The sequence below is a fragment of the Molothrus aeneus genome, chromosome 17 (assembly GCF_037042795.1).
Source record: "Molothrus aeneus isolate 106 chromosome 17, BPBGC_Maene_1.0, whole genome shotgun sequence".
Taxonomy (NCBI): Eukaryota; Metazoa; Chordata; class Aves; order Passeriformes; family Icteridae; genus Molothrus; species Molothrus aeneus.
In genome coordinates this window covers 799,559-818,728 of record NC_089662.1, presented here as the reverse complement: position 1 = coordinate 818,728, position 19,170 = coordinate 799,559, and the positions used below count along the sequence as shown (strand labels likewise).

The window sequence follows — 19,170 nt, the reverse complement described above, 5'->3', positions numbered from 1 at the left end:
AGTGCACAGGCTACAGCACAAAAATGCTTTTAAAGCAATTTTGCTTTGTTGTCTAGATAGAAGACAACAAATCTCTGCTTTTTCTTTCTGAGTGTTTTTCCATTTTCTGCTTCCCCTGTTTGTTTGTGGCTGATCCCCTTCCCCACTGATGAGCAGGCAAGCACATAAGCAGAAAATCTCCTTGAGAGGCACCCTGGGCTGTGCCTATAAACGCCGTTGATTCGAGGGGCGGTGTTTTGTTGTCCCAAAGCCATTTAGCTTTACTGCTGTGTTTTTATGATCCCAGGAGCTGGAGTGCAGCTTGGTGAGCCCAGGAGCAGGGCCTAGGGATGGACTCACCTCTCCATGCTGGCCACCTGCAGCAGCAGTGTCTGAGGTGCTTCTGGAATGAGCTGAACCTGAGCTGGTTTAGGCGCCTGCTCAGGATGAGCAGAGGGGCACCCTGGCTGTGCTGGTGTCTCTGTTCTGAAGATTAGTTTGATCAAGATGAGCTTGTCCTAAGACTTAAATAAATACATTATTCTAGATAGAACTTGCCCTGTTTAGAAGAATAGAATGTCATTTCCAGCTAAAGGAAGTATTCCATTTTCTGCCTGTAATAAAAGGTTGATTTTTCAAGCTCCTCAGGCTTTGCTGTTCAAATCTGAATATAGTAATATGTGCTTTTAACATTGCTGAGTGAGCGTTTGACTTGGTGTAAAACTGCATATTAAAAATGGAGCTATTCACCAGTGTCTTCAGTATTTCTGTTATTTCACATCACTGTCTGATGAAATGTGATGGTTTTCTTTCAGGATTCCATATTTGGGACTTTCTGTTTAACCATGTTTGCCAGTCTGGAATTACCTGAAGTCCTGTTGCACACCCCACAATACTGAAGTTGTGAAATTTGTTTTGGTAGGTAAAATAAACATATGATGCATCTGAATATCTGTTGTTTTTATAAATTCTCCCCCTGCCTCTCCTCACTGCTGTGTTTGCAGAGCTGGGCTGGCTCCAGAGCTGACTTCCCACTTGGCCATACAGGGTTAGGGCTATTTGCCACCAGGTTTGTGGCTGCTCCTCCCAAGGAGAACAGTTGAGATGCTTTAGTTGTGTCATTCATCTAACACCAATGTTTGAAGTTCAAAATTACTGGAACCCTGGCTAAGTTGTTTTAGAGGAAATTTTGGTGCATGTTTATTTTTAGGTATTCTTTCATATTATAACCATGATTCTTAGCCTTATTTATTCTCCTTGTGTTATATTGTTATATACACTTGCCTAGAACTTGTTTAAAAGTTTTGTTGGGTTTTTTGTTCTGTGGGTTTTTGTTTGGTTTTTTTTTTCCCCAAAGCCATATTATTTTAATCTTTGTATCATAGAATGGATATGGGTCTAGCTTTATTCATTGCTCAGGTTCAACAAGCTCTAAGATGGGCAGGTGCTATGCTGGGCAATAAAGGAAACAGTTGTAGGAGGATAATACACTGTTACCAAATCTCCAGGAGAGACAGTGCTGTGATCAGTGTTTCAGGGGTTTATGGGTGTTATACTTTAAACACAGCCTCTGTGACTGTGCCAGTGCACAGGCTAAAAGAAAGCCATCCTCTCAGTACTGTTCTGGCAATGCTGAACCTCTTCTGTCCCATCATGAAAATCTCTACATATTTTTCTCACTGACACCTACAACAAAGGAATCAGAAAACATTAAAGTGTATTTTCCAAGACATCCTTTATTCCTGATTTTTTTTTCTATTAAGTCACTTGAAAACCATTTTTAAGTGACAGCAAATGCAACATGAATCCTTTAGAAATTGCATTGCTACTGCTATCCCAGACTTTTCCTCCTCACTCTCAATTCTGGTTTCCCCAAGGGGTTTGGCTGTACCATCATGTCTTTCCCTTCCATGTTGCAGCTTTAAATAATGGTCAGTGTGAAGATGAGGACCCTGCTTAGTGCCAGCTTGTGCCATCTGCTAGTGAAGGGCATCAATCCATCCTTCCTTCTGTTCTCATCCTTCCCAATCTTTTGTGTAATTTGGAGGAGTACTTGTTGAGATGTAGAGCATGGTTTTAGTACTTTTTATTTGTTTTGCAAGAGTGCAGGTTCTGATGTGACATCAGCTGTGAAAGTGTTTATTTTGAATACATTGAAAAGCTTGGCAATCAATAGACTGTGGCAGAAAACCTGTAACAGGTGGCCAGACAAAGCCTTGCTTTGACTGTGTGCTCTGTGTAGTGCAGTAGATAAGGGAAAACAGGACAAGAGATTTCAAGTTTTGTTTAAGAGACTAACTGACATAAATTTGGATCAGTTGAGTGAACCTTGGGGCAAAAATACCAAGGTACCATTTGGGTTTTTTTTTCCTTTGTGTTGTTTTTTTCACTCCAGAGACCAGAGACCAGCACTTCCAGGTACTCCAGAGCCTTGCCAGCTTTCCCATGTTCAGCTGCTTCCTGCCTAGTGACAGCTGGCTGTTTCAGATTTTGCTCTAATCCCATCTGTCCTGGGCTCTGGATGGGATTTTCCAAGGCTTGCCCAGCCACATGGTGCTGGGTTTGTTGTGCAGGCTGCCTGTCAGGCTGCTGGGGACAGCACAGGGCACAGTAAAATACCTTGGGGCTCCCCAGGTGTGTGTGTGCCCAGGTCTCAACTGCAGCATCCTCTATCCTGTGGGAATTCTTCCCTGAGGAGCCTCTTTTGCACATGTTAGTGGGTCAGTTGTTTTGTCCATAAGCTGAGTGTGCCTGGGAGCTCCTGGCTCCAGCAGCCCAGGCTGTGCCCTGCATGCACCCTTTGGACACTCTGCTCTTCGTGGGCTGAGCTCTTCTGTCCCCATACAACAGTGCAGGTGCATTTTGACCATTTATCTGTTATTTGGCTGTACTGAATAAGTACAGTCTAATTAGAGTTTTCTAAATCCCAAAGGACCACAGGCCTTGTTTCACCTGACTCAGAGAACCACAGGACCCACCTCTCTTACTTCAGTTCGATATTTTTAATAATTAGACTGTACTGAACAAGACCAACTTTATAATAAAGAGGCATAGCAATGGTTTTGTTGCTGTAGCCAGTTCCAGGCGTGGTGTGAGGGTAAATGGTTCCATGTGGTAGCACTAGACTTGCTCTGACTTTCCAGAAACAATTGTATAATGGGAAATACTAATTTGGAAACTCTAAAGGAGCAGGGGCAGGAAGGAGGCCATGTGTGCTTTTTGAAGGAAGGATGATGGTCAGAGACCTTCTTATGCTGCCAAGTGAGCATGGGTGCTCAGGTTCCTGAAGTGTGCTGTGGTTGTGCAGATCAGTTCAGGGGTGGTTCTTACTTGTCAGAGACCTTCCATACCCTGCTGGGAGTTCTGGTTTAAGGGATTGTTGAATGTGCACTGTTTTACCTGTGTGTGCTTGTGCTGAAGGCTTCTTGTGTTTGTGTGGAAAAGAATTGAGGGAAGGTACCTGCTAATTATGATCAAGTGCTTGCTCAGGATTTATGGAAGCCAACCCTAGAACCATGAGATTACAGAAGTTGTTAGGATGCTGTGCAGCTGGGATTCATTTGCTCTGATATGGATGGTGTGCTGTGCACTGCCTGAAAAGGAAAATTTTGCAAATCGTCACTTTCTCATGTCATACGTGAGATAAATGATAACTGAGCATAGGAACAGACAAAAGTTCATGTGTTTTGGAGGGAAAGGGTGCAGATGAATGTAGCAGAGATCCTTGAGGAGCATAATGTGAAGAAAAAATGCAAAGGGAGCTGTAGCTATCTATATGTGCTCATCTGGGAGGTAAAATTTAAACCTTGGTCTTGGTTTGTTTCCTTCCCTCACAATATCCCTGCGGTCCTGTGGTTCTCTGAGTCAGCTGGAACAAGGCCTGTGGTCCTTTGGGATTTAGAAAACTCTAATTAGACTGTACTTATTCAGTACAAAACAGCCAAATATTCAGTATATTCAAATATTCAAATATTTTGAATATTCAGTATTCAAAACAGCCAAATAACAGATAAATGGTCAAAATGCACCTGCACTGTTGTATGGGGACAGAAGAGCTCAGCCCACACAGAGCAGAGTGTCCAAAGGGTGCATGCAGGGCACAGCCTGGGCTGCTGGAGCCAGGAGCTCCCAGGCACTCTCACCTATGGACAAAACAACTGACCCACTAACGTGTGCAAAAGAGGCTCTTGGGAGGAAGAATTATGATAGTGTTTACAAAGGGCAATAACTTCAACAAATCCTGTCAGATTTTAGCACATTCAGATGAGGTTGATGAAATTTGGTCTAAGTTGCAGCATTTTTATGAATTGTTTAAAAACCAGATTTAAGCAATCTGGGAATCTTCTGCTCTTTCACAGGGAAGATGGAGGCTTCAGACACCTCTATTAAAAAAAGATCTGAAATGTTTGTGTTCTTGTAGATAAATTCTTTTTGTTTTTGGTGTTAGGGATTGTCAGGGATACTTATGTTTCTCACTGCAGGTGCAACATCCCATCACCTCCAAACAGTTGTACCTTTTCAACATGTAGGAGCCTGTATTTTGAGCTGAAATGTCTCTCCCTAAAAAATTTACTCATGATTTTCTGACAAATAACATTCTATTTAATTTTCCTCAAAATATAGTGCTTATATTTCAAGGGTGCTTGCCTCAGTCCTTGCACAGAATGGCTGTGTTTGGCCATTAAAAAGGCCATTTGTGTAGGACCCTCAGCTCCTCTCTCCCAGAGGAGTGGATGTGGAATAAAAGATGTAGGAATGCAGAAGGAGAAGGACTGTCCTCCTGGTTAGTGTAAAGCCAGCTCGGGTAAGGAAGTTACTTGTCCAAGAAATTGTGTGAAAATCAGTTCAAACATTTTTTACAGACTCCTATTACTTGTGATTCTCATTATCTGGGCACCTGACACGAAACTGAAGAGTTTGCCTTAATGGAGGTGCCAACACTCAGAGCTGTAATTTAGACACAAAGCCAAGCAAGAAGGGAAAGAAAAAAGATTTAATTGTCTCTGTGTTCACCTGGTAATGAATTTTTAAAATTTATTTCTCTACTGCCCATCTTTAAAGTTTCCATGGCAATAATGAGTATATGAAAGCACTATGAAAATAGGTCAGTACCTGTGAAACATTGACCTTATTTTCTGATGCAGGACTGCAGAAGAGCTTGTGAGACAAAATTTGCTTGGTTTTTAATCTGCATCCTGCTGCTGCAGAATGAGAGAGAAACTCCATGTAAATAGGGGAGTTTTCCTTAGTGCTGTTGGATTGCCTGGAGTGGGGTAGAGTTGCAAGGGAGAAAAAAATCACAGTATTTTGTAAATGTAGTGAGTGTATGTGTAGAGATCTGACCAAAAGCAATGGGAATTTGTGACTTCAAGCCCCTGATTTTTCCTTTGGAATATTGTCCCTTCAGCAGCCTTGTGTGAGTGTGCAAACAGTGCAGAGCTGAATCTGGGCTTTTCTAACATTGTTAGATTTTTTTAATTAGAAAAGGCTGTTTCCTGGCCAGGATCTGCAGCTCACGTTTCATCTCAAAGTTGTGGTTTTGTGTTGGGAACTTGAACCTCTGCCCAAACCCCAATCTGTGTCCTCTTCAAGGCTATGTTGTCCTGAGCTAAACCTTCTGGCTGGGTTGTGCCAAATACCCACAGCTTTGGAGTTATCAGATCTTGGCAGTACTGGCTGGTGAATGGGTTTGATTTTGACTGTGGTGGTCAGGAACAGGTCCCTTTTTTGGTTGTTTCTACAGGTGGTTTGAATCTTTTAGCAGAATTTGCAAAGTGCTGAGTGTTAGAGCAGATGTGTCACCTGGAAAGGACAGTGCCATTGCCCTGTGATGGAGTGGGAAAATGTGTATCCTAACATAGGATACACCGAGAGCTGAGGGATACTTTTATCACAGATTGTACTTCTGTAACTTCGATTAGTTTAATGTCATAATGTCAAAGTTTATTGCAAAGTTCAGATATTTCATTAAGCAAGATCCATCAGGCGTGGGACTTGACTTCCTGAATTCATTCTTATCTGAGTGTGATCTGGAGGCATGGTGGGAATTGTGGGCTGTGACAGGGAGAGCAGATTTCAGGTTGTTACGTGCAAGAAGCTGAAAACACTAAATCTTTACAAACTTTAGGAAAGTAGGCACAATATGCCTGAGATTTAGCTGGATGTGAGTAAAATATTTTTCAAATGCTACATTTCTCCTGGTAAAAACATGCTGTGGCTTTCCTACTGCTTTGGACCTATTGCATCTGCAGTCTCTAAAATTAAATTTGGTGGCCCTTCCTATCATTCTGTAATTCAGCTGTTGCTGTGAGTTTTAGTCTCCTGACAGTCAGGCACTGCAGCATTGATACTAGGTGCTTGCTTGTCCCCTGTGTGATACAGAAATTAATAAAATTCATTTTCCTCTGGCTTTTTTAACCTCTACCTTCCTTTCTACCTGTCTGTCTTTTAGATCAACTGGAATACTTCTCAAGCCACGTGCAGCACGGTTCTGCCAGGAACCCCCTTCTGTTTGTCCTAGTGGAGGAACAGCTTGGGCACTGCCATGGCCCCCATTTTCAGCCTCACACAGTTGGATTCACAGAGCCCAATAGTGGGTCACCAGGTAGGTTTTTCTGTCAATGACCAAATGTGCTATTGAAAGCAGCTGTTAATGTCCTTACCCAATGATTATTATATGTATTATAATTCTCTTTTTCCCTTCCAAGCATCACCTTGACGTCTGACAGGCTCCCATTGTTGGAAACAATGGTTTTGGATGATCTACCTAACTTAAAAGATACATATGCCTCCTTGTACTCCTCAGCTATGGAAGACTTAGAGGTGGATTTTGATTCAGGACTGGAGGAAGATGAACTGAAACAGGAGGCTGGTCCTGGGGATTCCACAATCTTTGTGGCTTTTAAAGGAAATATAAGTGACAGAGACTTTGAGCAGAAGCTGGATACCATACTGGAGAATGTGCCTGGCCTTTTACACATGGGTAATGTGCCTTCTTGTCACTTTCCAGCTGTCCTTAAAATGCTTATTTAGGTAGTCAGGGTACTTGCACAAAAAATAGATTATATTGGGTTTGAGCAACTTAGTTTGCAATGATAATTCCTTGGAGCTATTCTTAGTGAATTTGCAAGCTGTTCTTCTCAGAAATGCAGACTACAAGTGCCTACAGTTGTTTTGTTGCTTAAAACTGATGTATTTGGCAAGTTCATTAATTTTTCTTCTGTTTCCACATTTCACCTGGTTTTATTCTCTTTCATGTCCCTCTATTACACATGGCTGTGTTATAAATAAGTGAAACCAGGCTTGTTCACACGGGAGGAGATGTTTTACTACCCAAACTGTCCAATTTAAACAATTACAGTTCATCTGAGAATGGGTTCACTTTCCAGTACCTATGACATTACTGCCCTTTTCTGACCTACCCTACCTGACTGATTGATTGATTTGTGTTGGGGAATGGGTAGTGCCCTGATATACCCCTGAATGCTCAGCCAGCTCTGGGAACAGCTCCATGGCAAGTCAGTGATAACAGGCTCTTGGGGACATCTTTTACCAGCATGTTTAGATCTGGAAAAAGACATTTGTCCCCTGTCTGAGCATGTTGCAAAAGGTCCTGTGCTGATTACTGTTGGCTGTTCAGTTAGGTAGCCTTGATTGTTTTCTTCAACAGTGTCAAACACATTTTCAGGAAAATAACACATTACTTCTCAATAACCAAACTGAATTTCTTTGTCACTTTATTTCTTTCTTTCGATTTTGTCCATCTAGTCAGCTGGCATCAGTTTGTTGGGTTCTTGCTGTTGCTCAGAGAGATAAAAAAGCTGGGATAAGACAAAAATACTGTTAAGAAATACCAGTTTTGAGCTGTGTCTTACAAACAGTTGGAAGGAGATGTAAACTAACAGACCATTTCTGGTGTGAAGGGATGTTTGTAATATCACAGATAATTGTGTCATTTTTGATATAAAATAAATTCAGTCTATGACTGCACATAGTCATCTTCGTTATATAGAGGCATCTGCATGCTGAGTCTGTCATAAATATTAATGCCAGGATTAATAAAGATTCAGACCTCAGCTGAGAAAGCAAATTTTTAAAATCAATGTCCAGTTAATTTGAAAATTATCTGTGTGTGAAGTTATTTAAATAACTTCAGAGTTATTCAGATTCAGAGCAAAATAGGATATCCTGAATTCAGAGTTAGTAAATAGCATGGGGTTATCTTGGCTGATGCAGTGCTTGAAAAATGAGAAACTTGGGTACAAATAAATAGAAATACTGAAACTGATGATACAATTTTTCTATGTAAAATATTAGAACATTAATGGCAGAAAATATGGGATTGTTCAAAAGGGGATTTTAAAACAAAAGGAGATTTTAAAACTCCTCCTGCCATGTTTCCAGCCAAAACCAGGTTTATAGATGGAATGAGGATGAATTTAATAATTCCATTACTGTAGCAGCACAAGGGGCTTGGTGAACTAGGGGTGAACAAGAGCTTCCTAAATAGGAGTGAGTGTTGGCATTCTTAACTAACATGTTTTTCAGACCTCAAAAGTTAGCAAATGCTTAGTAAATCTGAGGTTACAGTGGAGGAGCTGGCTGATGAAAATTTGGGTCAGTGCTTTCTGTTTTGAGAGGAACTTTCTTTACAGAAAGATAGAAACTGGAAACTTATAAAGCTATATTGGGAGTATTTTTAAAATTATCCTTAACTGCATTTTGTAGCAATCATTTAGGTAGATATCACTTTGGATAATGTATCCAACCTAACTGCCCAACCTTTCTGCAGTTACTGTGAAAACCACTGATCTATGTAGAAACGCTCATTTGTAGAACAGGTGTTCAGAAAACCTGCAAGTGAATATCTTGCATGACTTTGAGATGCTTTTTGGCAGTGGATTTGAAATGCTTACCCAGAAAACTAAATAAGAAGGTAGAAATCAATGAAAATTGCTAGGAGTCTGTTGGCACTGGTCGCAAATATTTCAAGCATTTCATTTCTGTAGTCACTTTTTCCCCACATTCATCTGGTTCCCAAACCAGACATGTACAGTTCACTGTACTGTAACCCAGGGCTGGAGCCCCTCTGCTCTGGGACAGGCTGGGAGAAATGGGGGTGCTCACCTGGAGAAGAGGGAGCTCCAGGGACACCTTGGAGCCCCTTTCAGTGCCCAAAGGGGCTCCAGGAGAGCTGGAGAGGGACTGGGGGCAAAGGGTGGAGTGCCAGGACAAGGGGGAATGGCTTTAAGATGAAGGAGTGTAGATTTTAGATGGGATATTAGGAGGAAATTGTTCCCTGTGAGGGTGGGCAGGCCCTGGTACAGGCTGCCCAGAGCAGCTGTGGCTGTCCCATCCCTGGCAGTGCCCAGGGCCAGGCTGAGTGGGGCTTGGAGCAACCTGGGATAGTGGAAGGTGTTCCTGCCCATGGCAGGGGGTGGGATGAGATGGGCTTTAAGGTCCCTTCCAGCCCAAACCTAATACCTATAATTGTATGAAATCTGTTTTATTAGATATTTTCTTATCTTTCCAAAGTAGTTTATCCACAGAATATTTCCATTTTTAAGTAATACTATCAAGTGATTCTGTTGTCTATTGCATTAGTTGTCATTTGAGTAGTTTTTTTACTGCTAATTTTTTGGAAAATCCCTGATGTGGTTTGGCAGCATTGGTTGCTGTACACCTGTGTGGGGAAAAATCTCCTCCACCTGCAACTGAGCACTGACAATTTTCAAAGCTAAATAGGGCTTCATTTTCTTCAACCTTTTAACCAAGTTGTTTCATCAGATGTGCTTATGAACTGCCTTTGCACTGACTTTGATTGTTTTTCTTCTAAGAATCCAACAAGTTGAAAGTGCAGAAGATAGAGCCCTGGAACAGCGTCCGTGTCACCTTCAACATCCCCCGGGAAGCTGCCGAGCGGCTGCGAATCCTGGCTCAGAACAACAACCAGCAGCTCCGAGACCTGGGCATTCTCTCCGTTCAGATTGAAGGTATTTCACACCTCATCTGCTTCCAAAGCTCAGATTTAACTAGACTCAAAAAGCAGTTTTGTGTATTTGGTTAGCGCTGCAAAACTTGTAATTTCTACTTTGGCTTTAGTGAAAAAGATAGCTCAGGATTTTAATTCTTTCAAGAATAACATTTACTAATAATAAAAATGAAAGCTGGAAATGCTCTGGGCACCAGGAACCCTCCTGAAAAATGTTGTCTGTGGGTTGACTGGGAAAGGGTTGGCTGATCTTCTTTCCCTGGTGTTTCATATGAGGCTTTCTTTAGGACAAATTTTCAGTGGCTTTCACAGTTACCATGTCCATTCTGGACAGTTGTCCAGGAGCACCCTCAGGATGGAATCAAGGGCAGGCAATGCTTGTCATGACATTTGTTCTTCTTAAAACTGAAATCCAGAGGAGTGCAGTGATGTGCAAGTGTCCTTCTAAAGCATCCCCTGGAGGTGAAGCCTGTTCTTCCTTCCTTGGCATCTCTTGAATGTCCTTTTGCAAAAGTCTGCTCTGCTTTTCTGTTTCTCCTGTTCACCCAAGCTGTGCCTTGCTTTAGGGGAAGGTGCCATCAACTTGGCTTTAGGCCAGAGCAGGAGCCAGGATGTGCGGATCAACGGGCCCCTGGGAGCGAGCACCGCCATGCGCATGGACACGGGATTCCCCATGCAGGGGGGGCAAGGTAAATCCCCCCAGGCCTTCTCCTGCTGCTTCAGACACTCCACATTTACTGCTGGGCTCATGGAACTCCACTGGTTACAGCAACTCTTGTTTGCAGAATTCTAACTGCCATTTAAATTAATGTCTGGTCTTGTTCCATGCTATCAAACCATGTCCTGTGTTATGTAAATTTATTGTTGGGTGCATTGTGTCCCACAAACATTGGGGTGGTTTTGGCAGGGCCCATTGGTTTGTTTTCAGGTATTGTGAAGGTGTGGTGGTTCGGGGTTTTGTTGGGTAGTTGGTTTGGTTGGGGTTTTTACATACAGTGTATTGAAGCAGATGAGTTGAGTGTAGTGAATTCACTTTGAAATATGCACAAATTTTCAGAGTGTTCCGCTTGGTTCCCTTTATGGAAATGTGCAAAAGTCTTGATTCAGTGTACAATAAACTGACTTAGATTAAATCCATTAGAATTATGGGAAGGATGGGACACTGTAATTGTTACTCTCTTCTTATTTTCTGATAAACTTTTGAGATCTGATCATAAAGATGGGATTTCTGTGGAAATGTGTCGTTTTTTAACTGTGTTTTAGAGTATTGTATACTCATAAGGAATTTTTAACTACAAAACTCAAATTTGACAAAGAGTTTTTACAAAGAAAGCTACTATCTAATTTATTAAAATAGCTGAATCATAAGGCAGCATTAAATAACTAATATTTTAGTAAATGGAATTTAAAGCAATTAAACCAGGAGCATTTCTGGTCAGTTTATCTAAGATGCATTTGTGGCCGTTGAGGAGAATGAATGGAAAGAACATTTCAGCTTTGTAGAAAGCTAATTAAACAGTAGTGAAATTTTTGTCCTTAACAAAGACTAAAGCATTTTGAAGAAGGGCTCTACTCTCCACTGTCAGCATCAGTGCCTTCATTTCCTGTCTGCAGGTCAACAACAAAACAGCAACAGAACCAACAGGGCAACAGTAGCAATCATTTTAGAAAATTACAGTCTGTGGAAGTGAAACATTGAAATTTTTGTTCCTCTTGCAACACCTCAGTTACTTTCTAGTTTCAGATGTTGCAAAAACCTGAGTTACATGTACAGCTTTGATACAATCTTGTCACTTGGCGCTTTCAGTGGCAGATCAGGCTCACATTAATTCATGAGTCAGTAGTGTTTTCATTTGTACTCTTTTTAAAAATTTGCTGTTAAAGACCTACAGCATGACCTGAACTTGTTTGTTTGATACCAGGGAATCTGAGCTTTCAGACAGAGAGGTGTATCCTCAGGTTATTTTGGACAAACAATTCTTGAAGTCTAAAGAATTGTTTTACTGACAATTATTTTTTTTCTTGTTAAAAGAAAAAAAAATGTAAAATTCTTCTCTATGTAACTGCAAGACTTGATGATTTCTATTTTTATTTTTTAAGGTTTAATAAGAATGAGCAATGCTGCAGCTGTCATGATGTCCCAGGGTGGAAATGTGCCCTCCTCTATGGTGGCAAGTGGTGCTAGTGCTGAGCTGCAGCCACGAACACCTCGGCCTTCCTCACAGCCAGGTGGTAAAATTTAGTCATAATACTGATCTGAAAAAGTTCTTAAACTTTGATTCTTCAGCACACAGGCTTGAGTGTGTACTCATGAGAGTACTCCAGAATTGTTCTGGAGCATTTTCCCTGCCTTTCTGGGAGCTATTCTTTCTGTGAAAACCTCCCTACCCCCTTAATCTGTTAAATTTTTTCAAATAATTGGGGTGCCTAATAAGTCACCAGCTTGCTTGGTGTTTTGTTCAAGTATGTTGAGCAATGGCAATTGTATTTTTGCACTTGAACTGTCATGACTGATCTTTATGTTTAGCTTGAAGGTAAGAGAAGGATTAGTTCAATGAGGCAGGAATATTTCTGGTGCTCTTCTTTCCCTTCTTTTCAGGAAGGGTAGATGGACTGGTAAGTTAAGGACTGGGGGTCTGGTGGGTGTGAATGTTTGGGGGTTATTCTTCACAGGTTCCCCAGGGAAGCAGTCATGTCAGCCTGACAGAGTTCAGGGAGTGTCTGAATGATGCTCTTTGTCCTGTGGTTTAGTTTTAGGTGATCCTGCCAGGAGCAGGGATTTGGACTCAATGGTCCTTCCAGCTGAGATACTCTGTGATTCTGCAGTTCTGAGTGTGTAGAAGGCTTACATCAGTCTGTAGCATTGTGGGGCTGTTGTGCTTTATTTTAGAGGATGTAAATTGATAAGACCTGGCTTCTCTGGAATACGAATTTTTTATGCAGAGTAAGAAAATGCAAGCAAGCAATTTAGCCTTTGTTGTTTTGGGATGGGTTTTGTCTACAGTAGGGTTTTTTAAAAATTATTTTTCTTTGCTATTTTATTAGATGCAATGGACCCACTCTTATCTGGGCTAAATATGCAGCAACAAAATCATCCATCTGGATCTTTAGCTCCTCAGCTCCATTCAATGCAGTCAGTTCCTGTAAACAGGCAGATGAACTCAGCCAACTTTCAGCAGCTCCAGCAGCAGCAGCAGTTGCAGAATCGGCCTCCCCAGCCACATCAGCAGCCACCGCAGGGTATTCGACCTTCATTCACTTCACCAGCACAGGTTCCAGTTCCCCCTGGCTGGAACCAGCTTCCTTCTGGAGCACTCCAGCCTCCTCCAACCCAGGGAGCACTGGGTACATTGACAGTGAACCAGGGCTGGAAAAAGGCCCCGCTGCCTGGACAAATGCAGCAGCAGCTTCAAGCAAGACCATCTCTAGCAACAGTACAAACTCCTACTCATCCTCCACCTCCATATCCTTTTGGAAGCCAGCAAGCTTCTCAGGCTCATTCAAACTTTCCCCAGATGAGCAATCCTGGCCAGTTTACTGCTCCTCAAATGAAAAGCCTTCAGGGAGGGCCCTCACGGGTTCCTACCCCACTACAACAGCCCCACCTGACCAATAAGTCTCCTGCTTCTTCTCCCTCCTCCTTCCAGCAGGGCTCTCCTGCCTCATCTCCCACCGTTAACCAGACACAGCAGCAGCTGGGACCAAGGCCTGCCCAGAGCAGCACTCTTCCCCAGGGCTTCCAGCAGCCTGTCAGCTCTCCCAGTCGTAATCCTATGGTGCAGCAGGGGAATGTACCCCCCAACTTCATGGTGATGCAGCAGCAAAACCAAGGTCCACAAGGTTTACACCCTGGTTTAGGAGGTAAGAAGCACTGAGACCTTCATTTATTTTAAAAGGAAAAGAAACATAAAGTCTAGAACTAATATTGCTGTTAGTTCTGAAAAGATCCTTTATGAGACAGAATCAACAAATAGGTGGAGTGTGAGGTGGGTACTGGTGAAGGAGCATCCACATCACTCTGTCTCTGTCCTGCAGTGTCACAGAGATGCCCAAAGGGTCAGGGAGGAGTTGCTGTGTGCACTGCACTTATTACTGCCAGTTGTCCTGTTGACAACTCTTCTGTTGCCTTTAAGCAAGCTTAGAGTGTTCAGAGATGGTGTGGGGATTTTGTTTAGGTTTGAGGTTGTTCTTTTTTTAGGGGGAAAGGGGAGGATTTTTTGCAAGAGTGTAATGAAAACACTTCTTTTCTCTCTTCACCTTCCTCTATCATGATTTACATTTTCTAATACAGAAGTGAAGCATTGTTTTGCATCTTCCTTTCTAAGTTGTGGATGCTTCTTCACCCTTTCTTTGTCACCAGTTTCTTCCTATCTGAAGAGGAAAAAGCTATTGTTGCCATGCTGTTGTACCCCCTATCCTAAAATTAAGACATTAAGGGATGTTTTAGTTTCTCATTTGGCTGTGTTGTCTTTAGTTTTCTCTTTGAACCAATGCACTCACTTCTTTTCCTTACTACTCCTAGAGTTCTTCTCTAACAATGAAGGCATTTCTTTTGTCAGTTCCAGGATCTCTTTTGTGTCCTTGGTTGTTTTTTTTCTCTTGAGCCCTTTGTATTTCCATGCAGATTTTCCATGCTTCTCTTTGCTCACTCATTTGTTCATCTTCCTCTTGGATGGCTGTTCTCATGTCCCATACATCAGTTCTTGCTTAAACCTTTGAAATAATTTCTTTGTGTGCTTATGGCCCATATTCTTTGTCCACCTACACACACATAAGTACATTCTAGTGTCTTGCATTCTCATGTTGTGCATTCAAAATCTGTCCAAACACTGAAAGGAATTCCTGTTTCTTGGTCTACTGATCTGGACAAGCTTCTTGTTTTCAACGTTTGTACCATGGGTCTTGTTTGAATTCAAATGAATTTTCTGTGTTTCAAGGTTCTCTTGGGATCTGCCAGTGCCCTACACTTGGTGTATCTTATTTTGTCTCCATCTGGAAGCAGTTATTCATTATTTATTACAGTCACATTTCCCTACAGTCTTGCCTCACCAGCCATATGTCCCCATCAGAAATCTTAGCCAGGACCTTTAGCCAGTATAATCTCCATGTTCTGCTTCCTAACTAAATCTACTACAAACAAACCTCAGTTTTTCTGAGTTAAGAGTCACACCAGAAATAAACTATCAAAATATGTTATTTGGTCTTATTTTAGACCTTATTGCTAAATCAACAATTCTGCTGTGAGCTGTATCCTCAGGTGATTTTAAAAGACAGAATTCCTTGGTTTCAGCAAAGCTGTGTTGCTCCCACTGCTGAGATTTTTGCCTGACTTCTCTGCATACTCATTCTTTGTTGCAATTTATATGTTAATTTGTCATTATAGATCTTTCCATTTTTAAGCTACCTTACATTTAGAGGTTTGGTGGAAATGAATGCATTCAAACACTTTGCATTTCACACAGCCAATTTAGCAAATTGGAATTTATATCAGATTTGGAATAGGCCAAGCTAACACTTTATTTTTTTTCTCAGTTCAAGCATTCTTACATGAAACACGTTCCCAAAAGTTTAGCAGAACCAAAGCTGGAGTCCAGTGATGTGGTGCTTCAATAACTCTGTTTCTGTATTTGCAGATATATTTGGTCTTTGGCCTATAGACTTGATTACCTTGAAATATTAATTACAACCTAAGACCAGATAATTAGCACAAGCAGTAAAATTAGGTTTGCAAGAAAGCTGTAACTGCAGAAGGAATTGAAGTCACATTCTGGCACTGGGTCAGGAAAATAAAGGGGGCAGTGGGCAGGGTTGCTTCAAAGTCTGAGGCATTGTGTGGACAGTGAGTTAAAAAGTGGGTTCACTTAAAGCCATCCACACTGCTGCTCACGCTGGCAGGTAGAGGGGAGCTTTTCCTCTGTGTGTGTCCCAGGGCAGCAGTGATGTTGGGATTACCAGAGTGTGGCTGTTGTGCCACATGAGGGCCTCAAAGAATTCCTTGCTCTTGCAGCAGTGATAGCAGAGTTACTTGAATGAGCAGCAGGTCTGGACCTACTGAACTGTGGGGTTCCTCAGCCCACTCTAGGGTGGAAAGACCCTTTGAGTGTGTGCACACAGCAGCACTGATAAGGAGAGTGTGCCTGGTGTGTCAGAGTTGGTGAGAGGAGCACATCACTAACAAGAATACCAGTTATTTCTCTGTGTGTATGTTGAATAAGTTAAGGGTGTGCTAAGAGATGCAGTAGAGCAGAAAGCAACAAACCACATTACTTTAATTCTAGTTTCTATAAGGTCAAATGTGCACTTTTCACCTTCTCTGGGTAGTAAGTTTTGTACTTTAATAATAGTTTGAAATTAGTCATAGTAATTTATTAGACAGAATTGTTGCACAGGTAAGAACTATAAACGTCTTCAGTGGATTTCATATATTGGCAAAAAACAATTTCTGCCTAAACCTGTCATATGACGGCACAGACTCAAAGGTATTCTCCAATTCCAATTATAGATTTTGTCTATTTTTTCCCTTCCCATTTCCCATACTAACTAACCAGGAAATTCTCGTGTTCAGGAATGCCCAAGCGGCTGCCCCCGGGGTTCCCTGCAGGCCAGGCTAACCAGAACTTCCTGCAGGGCCAGGTGCCCTCCACAGCTCCAGGAACGCCAGGGAACAGCGGAGCACCGCAGCTGCCAGCCGGCCAGAGCGTGCAGCACTCAGGTCTGACTGCAGGGGGGCCCTCCTCAGCCTTTGCCACTCTCCCTTTGTAACACGTGATGCCTTTTCCTGTGTCACACCCGTCCCAAACCCTGAAACTCCAGCAGCAGCACTCTGGGTGTAGTGCTGGATGGGAAAAAGAAAAGCATAAGGCTGCTCATGTTTCTCAAAATCTAATTATTATTGATGTGGATTGTGGGTCTGGGCTTCAGAAGCAGCTGTTGAGAAATTGGATGGAAGGTAGCACTGAAATTTGGAGGCAACGGGTAATAAATGTAACAACACAAAAGGAACTTCTTGTCCAGAAAAAAAGAGTGTAATTATCTTAGAAGCAGAATAGCAATATAATCTTGTTCTGCTTTGAAAAGATTATTTATTACTTCCTTCAAAAATTTCTGACGACTTCTTAAAGTGTGAAAATGAAATCTTTAATGCGCAAATGTCTCCCTCCATTTCACAACTCAATTATTAGTCTTTTGGCTGGATTATGGATACCCTGACGATGTCATTTCATCAGTACTCTGTGTGCATTTATTCTTTAACCCATTATAAAGCATCCTCAGGCTTTGAAGCTCATTTTGGTTATGAAGTACTCTGCTGAGTTAGGTGACATTGTGGAAGATTTTCAAACTTAGGTGCAGATAACAACTGAAATTAAGTTTCTGTTCTGTCCTGTGCAGTGGGATACAGGAGAAGTACAGTCCAAGTGTTTATTTTGAAATGTATGATGTTCTGTTTTGACAACTAACATGGATCTATAGCATCAAACTTTGCATCCCAGGACTGCAAATATATGAAATATGCCAGTTTATTGGTAAAGGGAGGAAAGCAATGTTGGAGTACTAGACATTTAAGTGTGTGAAAACTCTTGCACCACTCCAATTAGTTTCTTAGTGGTATTTTCTTTTTATTTTCTTAAGGTGGCCAAGGATCTGGACCTCCTCAAACTCAGATGCAAGCAGCACATGGCCCACCAAATATGATGCAGACCAATCTAATGGGACTTCATGGAAATATGAACAACCAGCAGGCTGGTGCTAGTGGGGTGCCACAAGTTAACATGGGCAATATGCAGGGACAGCCTCAGCAAGGACCACAGTCCCAGCTTATGGGGATGCATCAGCAAATTGTGTCCTCTCAAGGACAGATGGTGAACATTCAGGCTCAGGGATCGCTGAACCCTCAAAACCAGATGATACTTTCTCGAACTCAGCTCATGCCGCAAGGCCAAATGATGGTGACACCCCAAAACCAAAATCTTGGTCCCTCTCCCCAGAGGATGACCCCACCCAAACAGATGATTCCCCAGCAGGGACAGCAGATGATGTCCACACACAATCAGATGATGGGACCTCAGGGCCAGGTCTTGCTACAGCAAAACTCAATGATGGAGCAGATGATGACCACTCAGATGCAAGGGAATAAACAGCCTTTTAGTACTCAAAACCAGTCCAACGTTATGTCGGGGCCAGCTCAACTGATGAGAGGACCAACCCCAAACATGCAAGGAAACATGGTGCAGTTCACTGGGCAGATGATGGCACAGCAGGGCCCTGTGAATGGGAATCCTTCTCAGGTGATGGGAATTCAAGGGCAAGTTTTAAGGCCCACTGGACCCGGTCCTCACATCTCTCAGCAACTTGGGGATACGGCGACCACAACAAACAGCGATGGGAACTTGACACAGATGTTACCTGAGGTTCCTGTGCAGCAGCCAAACATGGTGCCTTCTCATATGCAAGGAATGCAAGGAAACAGCAATGCTTCAGGGAGTCATTTCTCTGGCCATGGGCTGCCTTTCAACACAGGGTTTAGTGGAACTCCCAATGGGAATCAGGTTTCCTGTGGGCAGAACCCTGTGTTTCCTGTCAATAAAGATGTGACGCTCACAAGCCCGCTCTTGGTTAACCTGCTCCAGAGCGATATCTCAGCAGGGCACTTTGGTGTGAACAACAAACAGAATAACCAGAATGCCAACAAGCCAAAGAAGAAGAAGCCTCCAAGGAAGAAGAAAAATAATCAACAGCTAGAACAAACAACGTAGGTTTAATATTACAGTGTTTTTTATAAGGGGCATGAAGAAATTCCCACAGGCATCTTGTCAATATTTTATCAGCAAGTAATGGGTGAGAAAGGACTTGTATTTTATTCATGTTGTAGCAGTTTCTCTCAAGAGTCGGTCATTGGAATGTTTGTTCAAGATTAAAAATAACATGCAAATATCCAAACTCAGTTATAAACCCAATTCTACCAGCACTGTCCTTACCTTTACTGGGTGAAGGAAGTTTAGCATGTGGCCCATGGTGCCACAGTCCTTGGAAGAGGAGGCTGCCTTTTTTTAAGCAGTCTTGACAGGCACGATCAAAGGGTGGGAAGTATGTTCAGAAGAACTAGAAGCCTTCATAAAACATGTACAGGACAGATTTTGGGGGGTTGTTTCCTGAATCATGTGCATATCCTGACACATTTCTGCCTGGAATTGAGCTGGACT

At 42.3% G+C, this 19,170-nt stretch overlaps 1 protein-coding gene across 1 annotated transcript in view; it reads left to right on the top strand.

Annotated features, from left to right (window-relative positions):
- NCOA6 (nuclear receptor coactivator 6) overlaps window positions 1-19,170 on the top strand; it is a 44,521-nt gene that overhangs the window by 5,835 nt on the left and 19,516 nt on the right. The window contains exons 2-10 of the mRNA XM_066561897.1: window positions 795-897; window positions 6,431-6,583; window positions 6,687-6,961; window positions 9,816-9,971; window positions 10,537-10,659; window positions 12,071-12,199; window positions 13,016-13,831; window positions 16,536-16,682; window positions 17,600-18,719. Coding sequence (XP_066417994.1) covers window positions 6,727-6,961; window positions 9,816-9,971; window positions 10,537-10,659; window positions 12,071-12,199; window positions 13,016-13,831; window positions 16,536-16,682; window positions 17,600-18,719 — 2,726 coding nt within the window. The 5' untranslated portion in view covers window positions 795-897; window positions 6,431-6,583; window positions 6,687-6,726. The remainder of the gene's footprint in view (window positions 1-794; window positions 898-6,430; window positions 6,584-6,686; window positions 6,962-9,815; window positions 9,972-10,536; window positions 10,660-12,070; window positions 12,200-13,015; window positions 13,832-16,535; window positions 16,683-17,599; window positions 18,720-19,170) is intronic.